At 32.5% G+C, this 15,864-nt stretch overlaps 1 protein-coding gene across 4 annotated transcripts in view; it reads right to left on the reverse strand.

Annotated features, from left to right (window-relative positions):
• Positions 1–15,864, reverse strand: part of Gbe1 (1,4-alpha-glucan branching enzyme 1) — a 277,952-nt gene that overhangs the window by 88,416 nt on the left and 173,672 nt on the right. For all 4 annotated transcript variants that reach the window (XM_058574543.1, XM_058574544.1, XM_058574546.1 and 1 more), the window contains exon 8: positions 68–183. In XM_058574543.1, coding sequence (XP_058430526.1) covers positions 68–183 — 116 coding nt within the window. The remainder of the gene's footprint in view (positions 1–67; positions 184–15,864) is intronic.

The following is a 15,864-nucleotide window of genomic DNA, read 5'->3' on the forward strand; positions in this document are numbered from 1 at the left end:
CTTCCAGTAAGAAAATAAACAATAAGTAAAATCATTAACTACATGGGTAATATATCATACTACCTACCCATTCCATGGTGATGATACAGCATGGATGTAACACCATCAAAACGAAATCCATCAAAGCAATATTCTTCCAACCACCATCTTATGTTGGACAGAAGGAATCTTAAAACTTCCCAGCTAAAATATTGAAGAAATATGTATTTATTAAACAGTGTTTTCCTCATTATTTATTCTTTGTTAAGAGTAGTAAATAAAATTATAAATATGTTTCAAGAATCATGATGTTCAGGAACACAGCATACAAACCCCAGAAAACTAACAAATAATATCTCATTTGTTTAATGAAATTCATTTCAAAGGAAATCTATCAAATTTATTTTAGCTAAAAATAAGTCACTTAATATATAAGAAAAATTGAGGAAAATGAGAAAAAAATTGTAAGTGGATTCCAAGATTAGAGACTCTGTCTTGTTCAATGCTGTGTTGCCAGCAACCAGAATGGTCATTTTACATAACAGTGATTAAAAATATGTGCATTAATTATGTTTAAAATTTTATGTGTATTTTTCAGAAGTGATTTTTTTCTTTTTTCAAAAAATACACATTTATATTATAAGTGTTTTTGATTATTGCTTGAAATATTTTACATTACCAACAGATATAATTCAGAATAAATAAAAGAAAGACTTAGTTTCTCCCACATGGTAAGCAATATTATATTCACAAGACTGTTGTTTTCTAGAGCCCAAAAAGAGAAAGAAAACTTAATTATCAAAAAACACATGCTTAATAAAGTAGAAAGTTCTGCAAGTTAAAAAGCTCCACATCCATAAAAACAGAAGGAAAACAAAGAAATGTATAACTCAATTAAAAACACCCCATGAAACAAGTCTATTTCGGACAATTGGAAAGAGGGCATCATCAATTAGTATTTTCTTTAGTTGTACAGTTATGGTTGAGTTCTCTATCTTATTATAACTGTGGTTTTAAGACTTTAATACCTCATTTAGTTTAATGACAATGCTGTAATAGTGTACACAAATCTTTAACCCAGTTGAAATTTATGTATTTTTTAAGCCTTCCATATATTAAAGAACAATCTGACATAAGTGGAGATTAAGTCATCACAATCAACTTCGGAATTATAAATCTAAACTTTGAGGAAAGATGAGTGTTTTTGCTAATTAGATGCTTTAAAAAAGCTACACTAAGATTTAAAAACTTACTGAAAGTTTTCTAAAAAGAGAGAAGGAAAAAAAAAACAGAAATGCAAGCAGTCCAACAGATAAGAAAAAAGGGCCTGGAGGTTCAACATTTTTAGATTAAGCAAAGATTAGGGTAGAATTTGCTTATGTTTCTACTAATACACATTTCCCAGGGTTTACAGGGGAAATTTCTGTTAAACAAAAACAAATGAATACAAAGAGGTAGGTTACAACTATACAGGATCAAAATTACTCTATTTTTGTGTAGGGATATCCAATTAGTATACTTCTAATTTTTTTTATTATTAAACTTTATTTCTTATAGACATTTCAGATTCACAGCAAAATTGAAAGGGAGGCACACAGCTTCCTGTGTGTCCCCTGTCCCCATACATATGTCTATACTGCACCAAGGCTGCAATATAACAATTTCAGGGGAAAAAAATCATAAAAAAGAGACATAAATTTTCATGTCAATAACCCTTGAAAAACAGTGTTTTGAAAAGAACATACACAGTTTTCTAATTTGGCCATGGACTAATAGGGTATATTTTACTTTCAAAAAGTAAACTGAAAGATATTTTTTAGCCAAAAATACCCTAGGGTAGGAACAAATTTGCTTAAATGCTAACTAAGTTATCTTGGATTGATAAATGAAGATCTAAATATATAAATCAGAGATCACAAGTTGTCCCTGAGCCTTATCTTGTAAGGAAAATTAAAAGAGACACAGACAAGATGCAGGGGCAGGAAAGATGGCAGAATGGCCAAGCTGCCAGCTTTATTTATATCAATAGGTCACTGGCATCAATAGTACATTATTATTTCTTGTATCAGTAAGGCTGCTTATTCTTCAGTTACATTCTACAGTTACAATATGCAATATTAGGAGCTTTGTGTAGCTCTCAAAGGAAGTCCATTGTCTGAAGTTACTTTTAGGTAGGCAGGTCCAGTAGCACAGGGGCTTGGTGAAACATTGTAGTTATCTGGCAAGCAAGTTACTTTATTCTCAGGAGCTATGTGCCTGAGATCAAGGTTGAGGCTGATAAGACTCTAGCACAGAGCCTCCTCATGCAGAGCATTGGCACAGCAGCTAGACATTGCACATGTATTAGTTATTTTACTAGTTCCTAGGAGAAACTGCAGAGCATCCTAAGCTTCGGAAACAGGGTGCCTGTTACCCTGCCCCCAGGAGTTTGCTCATCAGAGGAATGCTTCCCTGTATATTTCCATGGTCAGAATCCCTACATTGTCTGATATGCATGATTATTTTGCTGGACTTTGCAGAGTATTTTAAATTTCTCAGTTTGAATTCCTATATAGAATAGGTATCTTCTAGCTCTTCACAGTCCCTGTCAGTCCACATTTTCTTATTCTAACTGTATTTACTCATTTACATCACCAGCTTGCATGTGTGGACATTAGCAGTCAATTCCTTAACACAAATATCACAGACTGAATGGTTTCTAGGTAGACAGAGATTCACATCTAAAAACTCTGTTCTAATATCTACAAAGATAAAGCAAAAGGGAAAGGAGAGAATTAAGTTATAATTCAACAACAAAGAGAAGGAAATGGTGTGAATTTAGTTACTGAAAAGAAAGTATTGCCCAATGTTACATATTTGATTAAAGGAGGAATAAAACTCCTAATGATTCTTATTAGTGAAATATTATTCTTTCTTCAACAAAAAGAATAACAAAACTGCTTTTAACGTTAAAAAAAATACATTTGGGGTGTAACTATGTGAGTAGACATTCTTGGCTGGATGAATGAAAAAAAAAAATTCCTGTGAAAACTAGAAAAAAAGAGACAATACTGACCCCATGGTAGGTAATTAAAAATTTCTAATGGATTAAATATTATTCTTTAGATCTCCAAAATACTTCTAACCTGAAATAATGTTGAAAAATCATAAATCTAAAACAAATCATCATAAGATTAAACTGACAGAAAGAAATACATCAAACTTGTGTGGCTATCAAAATATTTAATATATTTTTATAAATCATTAACAAAAAAATAGATGTGGCCTTCATAAAAAGGGAAGAAAGGAATAAATATATACCACATTTTCGAGGACAGCAAACTATGCAGAACATAATAAGAAACAGAATCTAAAAAGTTGTTTTTGTTTTTAAACAAAATTTCAGAAAATAGGTTCAGGGAAAAAAAATCACCTCCAACATTTTAAAGTTAGTAGAAGCAGTGGAAGGCAAAAGTTAATGTTAATTCTTTCATTAAACTAGATTATTAGGATTAGTTAAATAAAAAATAACTAGACTTATCAGGGTAACACTTTGTAAATAAATAACCTTTGTTTTATAAGGAAAAAAAACTATCAGAGCAAGAAACCAGGGAAATAATAAATAATAAACTATATTCCAGTATTTCTTTGGTCCAAATTTTGTGTCTGTTATCATCATCATGATAAATCTAGACAAACTATTTCACTTTAAACTCCATGGCCTGGTGAAACTAATTTTAAAACAAGGATTGATTGTACTCAGGTCAGTATATTTGCTCATTAGAAATCTACCAAGACAGAGAATCAGAAAGACTGAGGTATGAGTTTATGAAAGAATCATACCATACATATGGGTATTTGCATGAGCAAAATCCAGAATTCAAAGGTGAAAAAAAGAGTTACTATTGGATAAAGATGTAACTTTCTTTTTTCTACTTCTTATAATATGTAAACATTCAACATAATGTAGAAAATGTTTCTAATTATTATATAAATGTATTCTCTCAAATCACTGAATTCTGAATTCAAATTTTGAGAAAGCTGGGCCAGAAATCCTAAAAAACACCTCCAGCTTTACTGATTCCCTAGAGAAATTCACTAGATTCAGCATATGATTGTGTTCATGGCTAAGACTTATAATAACACAAGAATATAAAATAAAAAATCGGCAAGTAAAAAAGTACATGGGGCAAAGTTTGGAAGAATCAACATGCAAACTTTTAAGAGGCCCCTCCTGGCCCTGTTCTGACTCATACAGAACACACTTAATTTCCCTGACAACAAACTGTTCCAACACTTGTGAAATGTTGTCTACCAGAGAAGATCACTTAAGACTTGGTTTCCTGAGTTTTACTGGTAAATTTTTACCACACACATTCTGCCTTAGTATATACCAAAATCTAGACTCCCGAAAGGAAGTTCATCATAATTACATTGTTTGTACAAATAACTCAGCACAGTGAACCACTGTTATTAGTTCAAGGAATGGGGGAGAACACTTCAAAATGTAAGTTTACAGCTGATAGCCACAGGCCAATCTTGAAGGCAGACATTTCTCAGGACAGCAATCTTAGTCATGCTACATTTATTCTTCCCTCCAAAAGAGCAGAGCCTACCTTTGTTTAGACATTTATAAAATACTTGTATGTTACTGGGTTATGGAAGGAAAAAAATAATTCTTTTCACTTCATTTTATCTAAGAGCTACCTAGATCTGAAAACCAAGCAGAGCAATCTTAAATATACATTAAAAATCTAAATGTGGAAGGACATCCAGGTGAGGTACTCTGTTCTTCACCCTACCCTCTTCCCGCATAGTCACATGAGCAATGCAAGCATGAATCACATGCATGAATGAACTTGTTCACTGAATCTAAGATTTGCCTTTTATATGGAACACTAGAACAAGCTTAAGGAATATGTCACCAGTAAAAATACATACTTTTGAAAGATGTCCAATACTGTTTCTACTCTCATAATTTTCTAATTCAGTACTCATAAGTTTCCATTTTTCATTCTTTAGGGAATTGTGAGGAAGAGGAATTATGATGTATTTCAAAGTATGACTGAATTAGAAATATTGCTCAATGTGCTCTCTAGTAATAAATGAACAGAATCATCTCAACTGAATGGTTTGCCTTGAGTCGAAGTATGAAAATGTCTGGCAAAGGGTACAATAAAAAACGCAATTTACTTTTTCTACCTCAAAATGTCATCATATAGTCGATAACACTGTTGATATATCCAGTTGATTAGAGCACCATAAAAATATAAAGCAGGATTTAAGAGTATAGTTTTACTTTGGTGCATTCAAAAAGACAAGGCAGGACTCAGATTTTAAGGTTTCTCTGTTGACATAAAGTTTTAAAGCCTATCCTTATAAACCACTGGGAAGCCTAATGTGCAAACAATTGGAGGAGTCAGAGGCTAACTTTTAGATGCTGATACAAAAATATACACCTCAACAGTCACCATGAAAATGTATTAGAAGTAACCCATAAACCTATTAACATTTTATCTTAAATTATTAATATAGAAATTAAGAATTAATATGGTAATCCATATTGCCCAATTGATAAGCTCATTTCCATTTTAATTTTATCAAGCTTAAATAAAGTCCTTAAAATCCAGAAAAATGTACTGAAATGTACCTGACTTTCTCATGAATAATAAGTCTCTAAAAATGTTTAAATCACAGGTGTCTAATAGGGAAACTGAATACATTGATGATAATATGTACATTTAAGGATTTGGGGCAATCAAAATAATCAGAATTCAAATTGATCTAGATGTTTGAGATATTCAGCCTGTAATCAAGTAGTGAGAATTTATTAAGAAAATTTTTATCATACGTAGATAATTATAATATTAAGGATTTGGGGAGATATCCCTAAAATTAAAAAAGAAAACTGTTGGTTGTCTCACATTCTGCCAATAAACTTTATAATGAAATATAACACAGCCAAATTTTCTTGGCAAGCAAGGATAATCAGATATAATGACAGATATAATGTGCTAAAAGCCACCATTTCATTGAAGAGGCAGGGAAGAGCCTTGTACTGGGCCACCTCTTTTTCTCTTTTCTCCTATTAACAGCCAACTTCTTTTGATTCATCTTTCACTCTTCCTATGATCTAATTACCTCTATATTCCTACCTACTATCTCATGAACATCACACCCTATACACCTCGGTTTTTCACTCTGTCCACCATTAGAATCCGTAGATAATAATAACAATCTGTAGATAATAATTGGAAACATCATTCCTGTTTATTATTATAAAACTGTAATAGTCTAAATAGAAGCTATTTTGTTTAAGACTGTATATCATTTGCATTGGGTGCTGTTACGATTGATCCCCCCCTTAAAGGTGAGACATTGGTAACCTATAGGGACACTATTAGATTTTATGGTAGAAATGGTAATACCCTCAGATCCACATGGCTAGAAGGGAAGGCACATGGAAAGCATGAAAAGTACCCCCAAACAAATAAAGATGATACAAATAACAGAATTCATTGACAGCATAGTAGATGAAATGTCAGAGGAGGTGGTCAGAATGTACATAATTAAAATGATCTGCAAATCAAACAATTACATAAGAGAACAAATCAGGCAATAATTGGTCATTCCAACAAAGACATAAGAGAGCAAATACAGGTAGCAAAAGATTATTTCAAGAAAGAGAGATTATAAATAAACAAACAAACAAACAGAAATCCTTGAAATGAAAGAAACAATAAACCAAATAAAAAAGCTCAATAGAAAGCATTACCAACAGACTAGATCACTTAGAAGACAGAACCTGAAACAATGAAGACAAAATATACACTCTTGAAAATAAAGTTGACCACACAGTGAAGACGGTAAGAAACCATGAACAGAATTTTCAAAAACTATAGGATAACATCAAAAGGCCAAATCAAAGCTATATCAGGAAAGAGGAAGACAAAGAGATACAAACCAAAGGCATGCAAAGTCTCTTGAATAAAATAATATCAGCAAATTTCACAAACATGAAGAATGATTTGGAAAATCAAATACCAGAACAGGACACCAAATGTACAAAATCACAACAGATCTAAACCAAGGCACATTATAATGAAAATGCCTACCGTACAGAATAAGAATAGAATTTTAAAAGCCACAAGAGAAAAGTTTCAGATTACATATAAGGGGAAACAAATTCAGATCTCAGCAGATTTCTCAACCAAGATTCTCAATGCTAGAAGATGCGGGAACAACATATACCAAGTTCGGAAAGAAAATGGATGCCAACAAAGAATCTTATATCCAGCAAAATTAAGTTTCAGATTTGATGACAAAATATATACCTTACATCATTTAAAAAAAAAAAAGTTAAAAGAATTTACAGCTAGAGAGCCTGCACTACAGAACATTCTCAGCAAAATATTCCATGAGGAGGAAATAAAAACCAATAATGAAAATCAGCAAGGGGAGCAACTACACTAAAGGAAAATATGATCAAGTCAACTAAGAAAATAAAACAAACAAAAACGACTGGGAATACAAACCAAATTTCAATGATAATCCTAAATGTTAAACTTATCAATTAAGTTTAACATTAGTTGATAAGGCCTAAACTTATCAATTAAGACATAGAATTGCAAATTGGATTAGAAAGCAAGACCCAACAATATGCTGCCTTCAAGAGACTCATCTTATTGGAAAAGGTATCCAGAGAACTAAGGGTGAAAGGATGGGACAAAACATACCACTCACATGGACCAGATAAACAAGTAGGGGTTTCCATCATCATGTCAGATAAAGTAGACTTCAAACCAAAGTTAATCAGAAGGGATGAAGAAGGATATCATACTGTTTAAGGGAATCACACATCAAGAAGATATAACAACCATAAATATTTTTGTCCCAAATAACGGAGCATCTGCATATATCAAACAAACCCTTCTCAATTTTAAGAATCTAATAGACCACAACGTAATAATACTGGGTGACTTTTAACACACAACTCTCACCACTGGATAGATTTACAAATGAAAACTAAACAAAGAAATTATAGAATTCAATAATACATCAATAATTTAGACTTAACTGACATATATACAACATTTTTTTCTCAAAAACGCATGGATCCTTCTCTAATATAGACCATATGTTATGCCACAAAGCAACTCTTAGCAAATACAAAAAAAAAAAAAAAAAATAGAGATAGTAGTCTGAATTCTACCAGACCATAATGAAATGAAATTAGACATCAATGGTAAAATTAAAAAAAAAAAAAAATAGAAGCTACTCCAACACCTCGAGACTAAATAATATGCTATTAAATGATGCATGTATAGTAGAAAACATCAGGGAGGAGATTAAAAAAATTCTTAGAGGTAAATGAGAATTCTGATACAATATACTGAAATCTCTGGGACACTAGGAAGGCACTGCTAAGAGAAAAGTTAATTGCCTTGAGCTCTTTCATTAAAAGAAGAAAAAGTCAACAATGACCTGACATTACATCACAAAGCCCTAGAAAAAAGAAGAAAAAAATCAACACTAAAAGTAGAAGACAGGAAATAATTAACATCAGGGATTATAAAATCAATGAAGTTGAAGCAAAAGAAAAAAATTGAAAAATTGACAAAATAAAAAGCTGGTTCTTTAAAAATATAAATAAAATTGATAAACCCTTAGATAATCTAACAAAAAGGAAAGAAGAAACTTAAATTACTAAGATTCATGATGAAAAAGGAAATATCATGAGAGATACCGAAGAAATACAGAAGATAATTAGAAAATATTTTGAAAGTTTATACTCCAATAAAATAAAAAATAAAGACACTGACAAATTTCTAGAGGAAAAATGAGCTACCCAGACTGAATATGGAGGACAGGAACAATTTAAACAAATCAATTTTGAGCAATGAAATAAAGGACACCATCAAAAGCCTACCAACCAAGAAAAGCCCAGAACCAGACAGATTCTCAGCCGAGTTCTACAAGACCTACAAAGAAGAAATAATACTAATTCTCCTCAAACTATTCCATTAAATAGAAAAAGATGGAACCATTCCAAACTCATTCAGTGAGGCTAGTGTCACCCTGATACCTAAGCCAGACAAAGACACATCAAGGAAAGAAAAATTCAGACCAATATCCCTGATGAACATAGATGCAAAAATTCTCAATAAAACTCAGAAAATTTGAATACAAAAACATATTAAAATGATAGTACACCGTGATCAACTGGGGTTCATCCATACTAACAAAAGCATCATACAGATTCAATGCAATTTCAATTAAAATCCCAACAATATTCCTCATAAAAATAGAAAAAGAAAACATATAATTCATGGAAAAATAGAGAAGCAGGATAGCTAAAGCAATCCTCAGCAAGAAGAGTGAAGCAGGAAGCATCACAATACCAGACCTTAAACTACACTATAGAGCTATAGTAACAAAAACAGCATGGTACTGGCACCAAAATGGACACGTAGACCAATGGTACAAAACAAAAGACACAGAGACAAACCCACATAAATATAGTTATCTCATACTAGACAAAGGCTCCAAAAACATACACTGGCAAAAAGATATCCTCTTCAATAAATGGTGTCAAGAAAACTGGAAATTCATATGCACCAAAATGAAATTAAACCACTATATCTCACCATGCACAAAGCTCAACTCATAGTGGATCAAGTACCTAGGAATTAGAACAGAGACCCTGCATCTAATAGAAGAAAAAGTAGGCCCAAATCTTCATCATGTTGGATCAGATCTTGACTTCTTAAGCAGACTCCGGAAGTTCAAGAAATAAAATCAAGAATAAATGACATGGATTCAAACTAAAAAGCTTCTTCTCAGCAAAGGAAGCAATCAATAATGTGAAGAGAGTGCCCACAGAGTGGGAGAACATCTTTATTACACACACATCAGAGCACAAATTTCCAGGATATATAAAAAACTCAAAAAACATAACACCAACAAAATAAATAACCCAATCAATAAATGGGCCAAGGAACTTAACAGATACTTCTCAGAAGACAATACACAATAAATCAACAAATATATGAAAAATTGTTCAACATCTCTAGTAATTAGAGAAATGCAAATCAAAACTACTCTAAAATTTCCTCTTGCTCCAATCAGAATGACAATTATCAAGAATACAAGCAATAGTAAGTATTGATGAGGATGTGGAATGAAAGGTACACTCATACATTGCTGGTGGTACTGCAAATTGTTGAAACCACTATGGAAAGCAGTATGGAGATTCCTCAGAAAACCTGGAATGGAACCACCATTTGACACAGCTATCCCACTCCTTGGTCTATACCCAAAGGACTTAAAATCAGCATACTGTAGTAACATACCTACATCAATGTTCATAGCAGCTCAATTCACAATAGCTAAACTGTGGAAGCAACCTAGATGCCCTTCAACAGATGAATAGATAAACTGTGGTACATATACAAGATAGGATATTACTCAGCATTAAAAGAGAATAAAATCATGGCATTTTCAGGTAAATGGAGAGAGTTGGAGAATATCATGCTAAGCAACGTAAGCCAATCCCCGAAAATCAAAGGCAAAATATTCTCTCTGATAAGTGGATGCTGACCCATAATGGGAGTGGGGGGGGGGTGGCATGGGGAGAATGGAGGATTTTGATTGGGCGAAGAGAAGGGTGGGAAGGGGAGGGGCATGGGGGTAGGAAAGATGGTAGAAGGAGATGAACATCATTATCCTAGATATATGTATGACTGCATAAGTAGTGAAAGTCTACATCATGTATAACCAGAGAAATAAAAAGTTGTGCTCCCTCTGTGTACAACAAATCAAAATGCATTCTGCTATGATGTATAACTAATTAGAACAAATAAAAAATAAAGGAGGAGGAGGAGGAACAGGATTACTTGTTTTCTACCTAGTTTTTTATTTTTTTTCCTTGATACCAGGAACTTTGAACTCAGGGGCACTCAACAACATGGGATGAGACACATCCCAGCCCCTAGTTTGTATTTTATTTAGGGACACAGTCTCACTGAGTTGCTTAGCGCCTTGCTTTTCCTGAGGCTGGTGTTGAACTCATGATCCTCTTGCTTGGCCTCCAGAGCCAGTGGGATTATAGGTGTGTGCCACCATGCCCAGGCTCCTCCTAGTTTTATAAACTTAAATTTAAACTTAAAGATGAATTCCAGGATCAAAGTCTCTGGGTTTCAGGACACATTCTGGATGATTTAAATTGCCTCATTATAAGAACACAGAATTCAGATCCAATGGTTTATTACATCAAATATTGTGGTTTAAGTAACAACAGAGTTATAAATTACCTGGAAAAATGAAATCCCATACTGAAAAACAGAATACAAACCAACCAGCCCGCCTCAGTCCAAAAGTCAAATCTAAGAATCATGTTCCATTCTTCTTCTATCAAAACTCTACCCATTATTGAAAGCCCAGTACATTCATACTATCTGCAAGACAATGGAGATAAACCTTTCACAACTTAACTATAGATAGAAATCATGTCTTACACCATTCTTTATTAATTTCAATCTAACTGACCTGAACACTAAAGTAATAATTTGAATACAAAGCTAAAGACCTCACACACACAAAAAATTTTAAATCTAACCTTAACTCCAAAGCAATAAAAATAAATTAAATTAATACATATTAGTTAAGAAAGATTGTTTTCAGAGTCATTGAATAAAAAATGGAAATTTTCTTTAAGAAAAACAAAATACTTGATTGGAATAATGAAATATGCACAGTGATTATGATACTTGGGAAACCTACAAAAGTGACTTTGTAATTACAGTGACATAGGCTTTTTGAGAGGTAATTTCATAAACAATACTGAATAAGAAATTATTTACTTAGAACACTCAAATAAAAGATCATCTTCCTTTTTCTCCATGTTTATAATCCTCATTTAAGAAACTTTTATAAGATGTTTACCACTGGGAAAAGTAAAATCACTAAACTGCATTAATCATATGTCCTTATTAATTAATGCAAAAATTTTTTATTAGAAATTTTAACTCACAGGGCATTCATAAAAATATGTATCTTAATTAAATATATGTGTGTATATATATGTATACATACATATATACAGGGGTGGGGGAGTGTGTATATGTGTACACACACACACACATGCACATACATATGTATCTCCAATCTCTAGTTAGAGTAAATTCAGATTGGCCTGTATGGATGGCCTACATTGGAATAAGAATGCTTGTGATCAAATATTGAAAAATTTCCCCAAATGTTATATAAATCTCTGGTGAGGGCAAAATAAGTAAGAAATCATAAAAACATCAGTATCCGTAAGGAATCATCAGCTTCTTTTTGTTTGTTGCAGTTGTAAATTTTGCATTTGCACATTGCTGCCTGGATTTTCAAAGCGTTCTGCAATGATTAATTTAACAACCCCCCCATATTGCTATAATATAGCCAAGAACTTTTACATATATATAATTTATAATACCTATATCAAGGATACATTAGTGAACAAAATATAAATTCTAACATCTAGGAATATTATTAATGCAGAAAAGGTCAAAATACCACCAAATATGACTACTATACTTGAAATAGACTTCTCAAGTGTGGTTGTTTTACTGTCAAGTATATATGAAAATACACATAAACAATGGTGAATCTTTCTGAGTCATTGGATCTGTTTGGAAGTTATAAAAATGAATTTCAAAACACTCTTTCACAAATACAAATATGTCTTAAAAGCTTACTAAATGTTATCCCTTGTATTAAGTGCTTTGCATGAATTATTTCATGGAATTCTCACAATAACCCTCAGAGGTATATATCATAAGAAGGGTAGGCAAACTTCTTTTGTACAAGGCTGAAAATAAATATTTTAGGCTTCATGGGCCATGAAAGGTCTCAGTGACTCAATTCTGCTGTTTTTTGGTGATAAGGTTTTAAGGTCATAAGCAATATGTTATTTAAGGTGTTTAAGGTCATAAGCAATATGTTAAGCAATGGACATGGCTGAATGTCAATAAAAATTTATTTAAAAAAAAAAAGGCAGCAGTCAGACTTGGCCCACAGGCCATATAATTTGCCAACCACACAATTAAAATTCAAATTTTGCCCATGTTAATATTTAACATTCACATGCCCACACAGCTGGCCATTGTTGAAGTCAGAATTTGAACTTAGGTCTCTTATTCCAGAATCAAACAGCTAATTAATGTGCATATCTACCTCCTGACAGCAATTTGAAGAGCTATTTAATAGTAAAATATAAACAAATATATTCTGGAATAAAAAACAAATTGAATACTGTCAGGTTTGTTAAATATAAAGAAATATATTAAAAGAAAGTATACGTTTACAATAGTAAGAATGCAAACCCTAGAAAATAAAAGCTTATGCTATCCATGATATGTGATAGAAGTTAGAGAGCGGTTTTTAAAAGTCACATTTTTAAAAGCTCCATGGTATGTTTTAGCATTCTTCTTTATAATGACTCAGGATGAATTGCAAAAGTCATCCACAAGGGTAATCAATGCCCAGGCATTTTGCAAATGTACAGCCTGTAATCAGGTTGAGAATAATGATCTACACCTGGTCAAATCCTGCTCAGCAGAACAAAGTTGTCCTCTTAAAATCCCATTTCATTTGGAATAAAATCTAGTTGACAGCCCTGATGTCAAAGTCTAATAGTATGGTATTATTTCAGTCTAATATTGTGACTTCCTCTTATCCATTAAGTACAAGTGACCATGGACTTTTATTTATTATATATTTTGTTCCTGAAGCAAGTCAAGCTCATCTCAGCCCTAGATGCTTCACACCAGCTATTACTTCTACCTAGAACTATCTTCCCCTTTATCAGACTGCAGCTCAAACTTCAGATATTACACAGCAGTGATGCACATTGTAGCAGGATATTTGTAATGATCAATTTTCCTGGATATACTCAATTGCTCCAGCAAAGTTGTGACTGTTTATCTTATTGTCTTTGTATCTCCAGAGCCTATGAGAGTTCCTGGCACTTGGAAAGCACAGTAAATACTTGCAAAATGAAGAAATGAATGAGGTATGTGAGGGGAGGTACAGACTAAGAAATCAGACCTCTTGGGCCATTGTACCACACTGTACTACATTGTCCCTTCTGATTTGATGCACTTCAATTTAGAAAACCATGAACAGAAAAGAGAAAAAAAAAAGTTATCTAGGCCTCAAAGAAATTAAAGTGGTATTTGAAATCCATAGTGTCTTGTTATTTTATTCAGAGGGAAAGAAACCAGTTTGGGGATTTTGTGTGTGTGTGTGTGTGTGTGTTTTTTTTTTTTTTAAGATTATGATAAATAGCTGTTGCTGGGGCAGGATGCCTACCTTTACATAAGAAGACTTGTAAAATCTCGTAATATATAACTAGTATTTTATTGATTTATCCTATTGTTTTAATTATTTCTCTCCTAGATTTTTACATGTTACATTGTTTAATTTAATTTTTTGAAATGTTCATCCAATTTAGAAAATATTTACTTTCCTCTTAATTATACTTATCTAACTTTATAATATTTTGTATTATAAAATTTAGAACTATTTAATTTTTCTTTCTTTTAGACTCTTGTCTAAATTTCACAAAACTTAATACTTTTAAAATTTCTTCAACTTTTAGGTTACAATGCACTTGTTATTTTTAAAAGTTTATCTTAGGGCAGTATTAAGAAGTACAAAACATATATAAGGGAACATATATAATAATATATATAAGGGAACATATATAAGAAAAGCCTGTCTTAAGGCATATTATCTCATTCATCTACAATTGATTTTATATTGTTCCTTCATGTCCCTTTTAGAACTAAATTTGCTACTTTTACCAAAACTAATTCTCGTTGCTAAAAATCACTAAATTGGATAGTATTGTTAAATATCAGCATGCCACTAATCATACAACCATCAAGGATTCTCTGGCTCGATTCTCCTATGTCAACTCGTGATTTACACTAAGAGGAAATGTGCCACCTAAACCCTATGGCCCACCTCCGTAAGCACAGTGAGTGGGCTCTGGAGAATACAAGTTACTCTGCAGGATGAAGGCAAGTGTGAGAGGCACTATCTAGTTAAATCCACTGTGCTTTCCACTGGAAATCATTCTTGAGAAATTTTATTTAAGGCATAAATTCTCAATGCTATTATTTGATTACATCAGGCATTTAAGAAAGCTACTTATTTAAGCAACACTGTTTTCTTCCCTTTCAGACAAGCCCTCCCAAATTACATTTTCAACCCTTCTTTCAATATTCACTAAAGGTCACTGAATAGTAATATTTGCTATTTTATTGATATGTATAACTGTCATTGTGAACATTTCCAACTACATTACTCAATGACCCCCAAACAATGTCCAACATGAGACAAGTGTCCGTCACAATATATCTGTGAACTCCTTAGGATGATTTCCTGTCCCCTTTCACTTCTGGCAGTGTTTATGCTGGGATAAATAAAGAACAGAAAGCTACCCTTTACTGAGAATCCATAATGTGTCAAATGCTTTATCTATATAATCATATTTAATTTTCTCATTAAGCTTATGGTAAGATTTAGGGGAGTCAAAATCTCTACTTATAATTTCTTAGGGTCTCCAGCTGGGTCTGAAAATTAAATTGAAATGAGACAAATTAACAGGAGAAAATCATACATATTTAAGTTTTATATGACATGAGGGTATTCATAATGTATGAAAGATGCAAAAGAGTTGCAATACCTATGTGCTGTGTTTAACAAAGAAAGACAACTATGGGAAAAAGTAAATAAAATCAATGGGGAAACTCAAGGAAAAGTTATTTTTGAGAAGGCATATTTGTACATAATTCAGTCTTCCCATCTCTTCTGGTGTGAAGGTTTCTATCCTCTTTGCACAGGGAGGGCAGCTCT

This window comes from Marmota monax, unplaced genomic scaffold (genome assembly GCF_021218885.2).
Source record: "Marmota monax isolate L192 unplaced genomic scaffold, Marmota_monax_Labrador192_F-V1.1 WCK01_AAM20220418_F8-fsc00016, whole genome shotgun sequence".
Taxonomy (NCBI): domain Eukaryota; kingdom Metazoa; phylum Chordata; class Mammalia; order Rodentia; family Sciuridae; genus Marmota; species Marmota monax.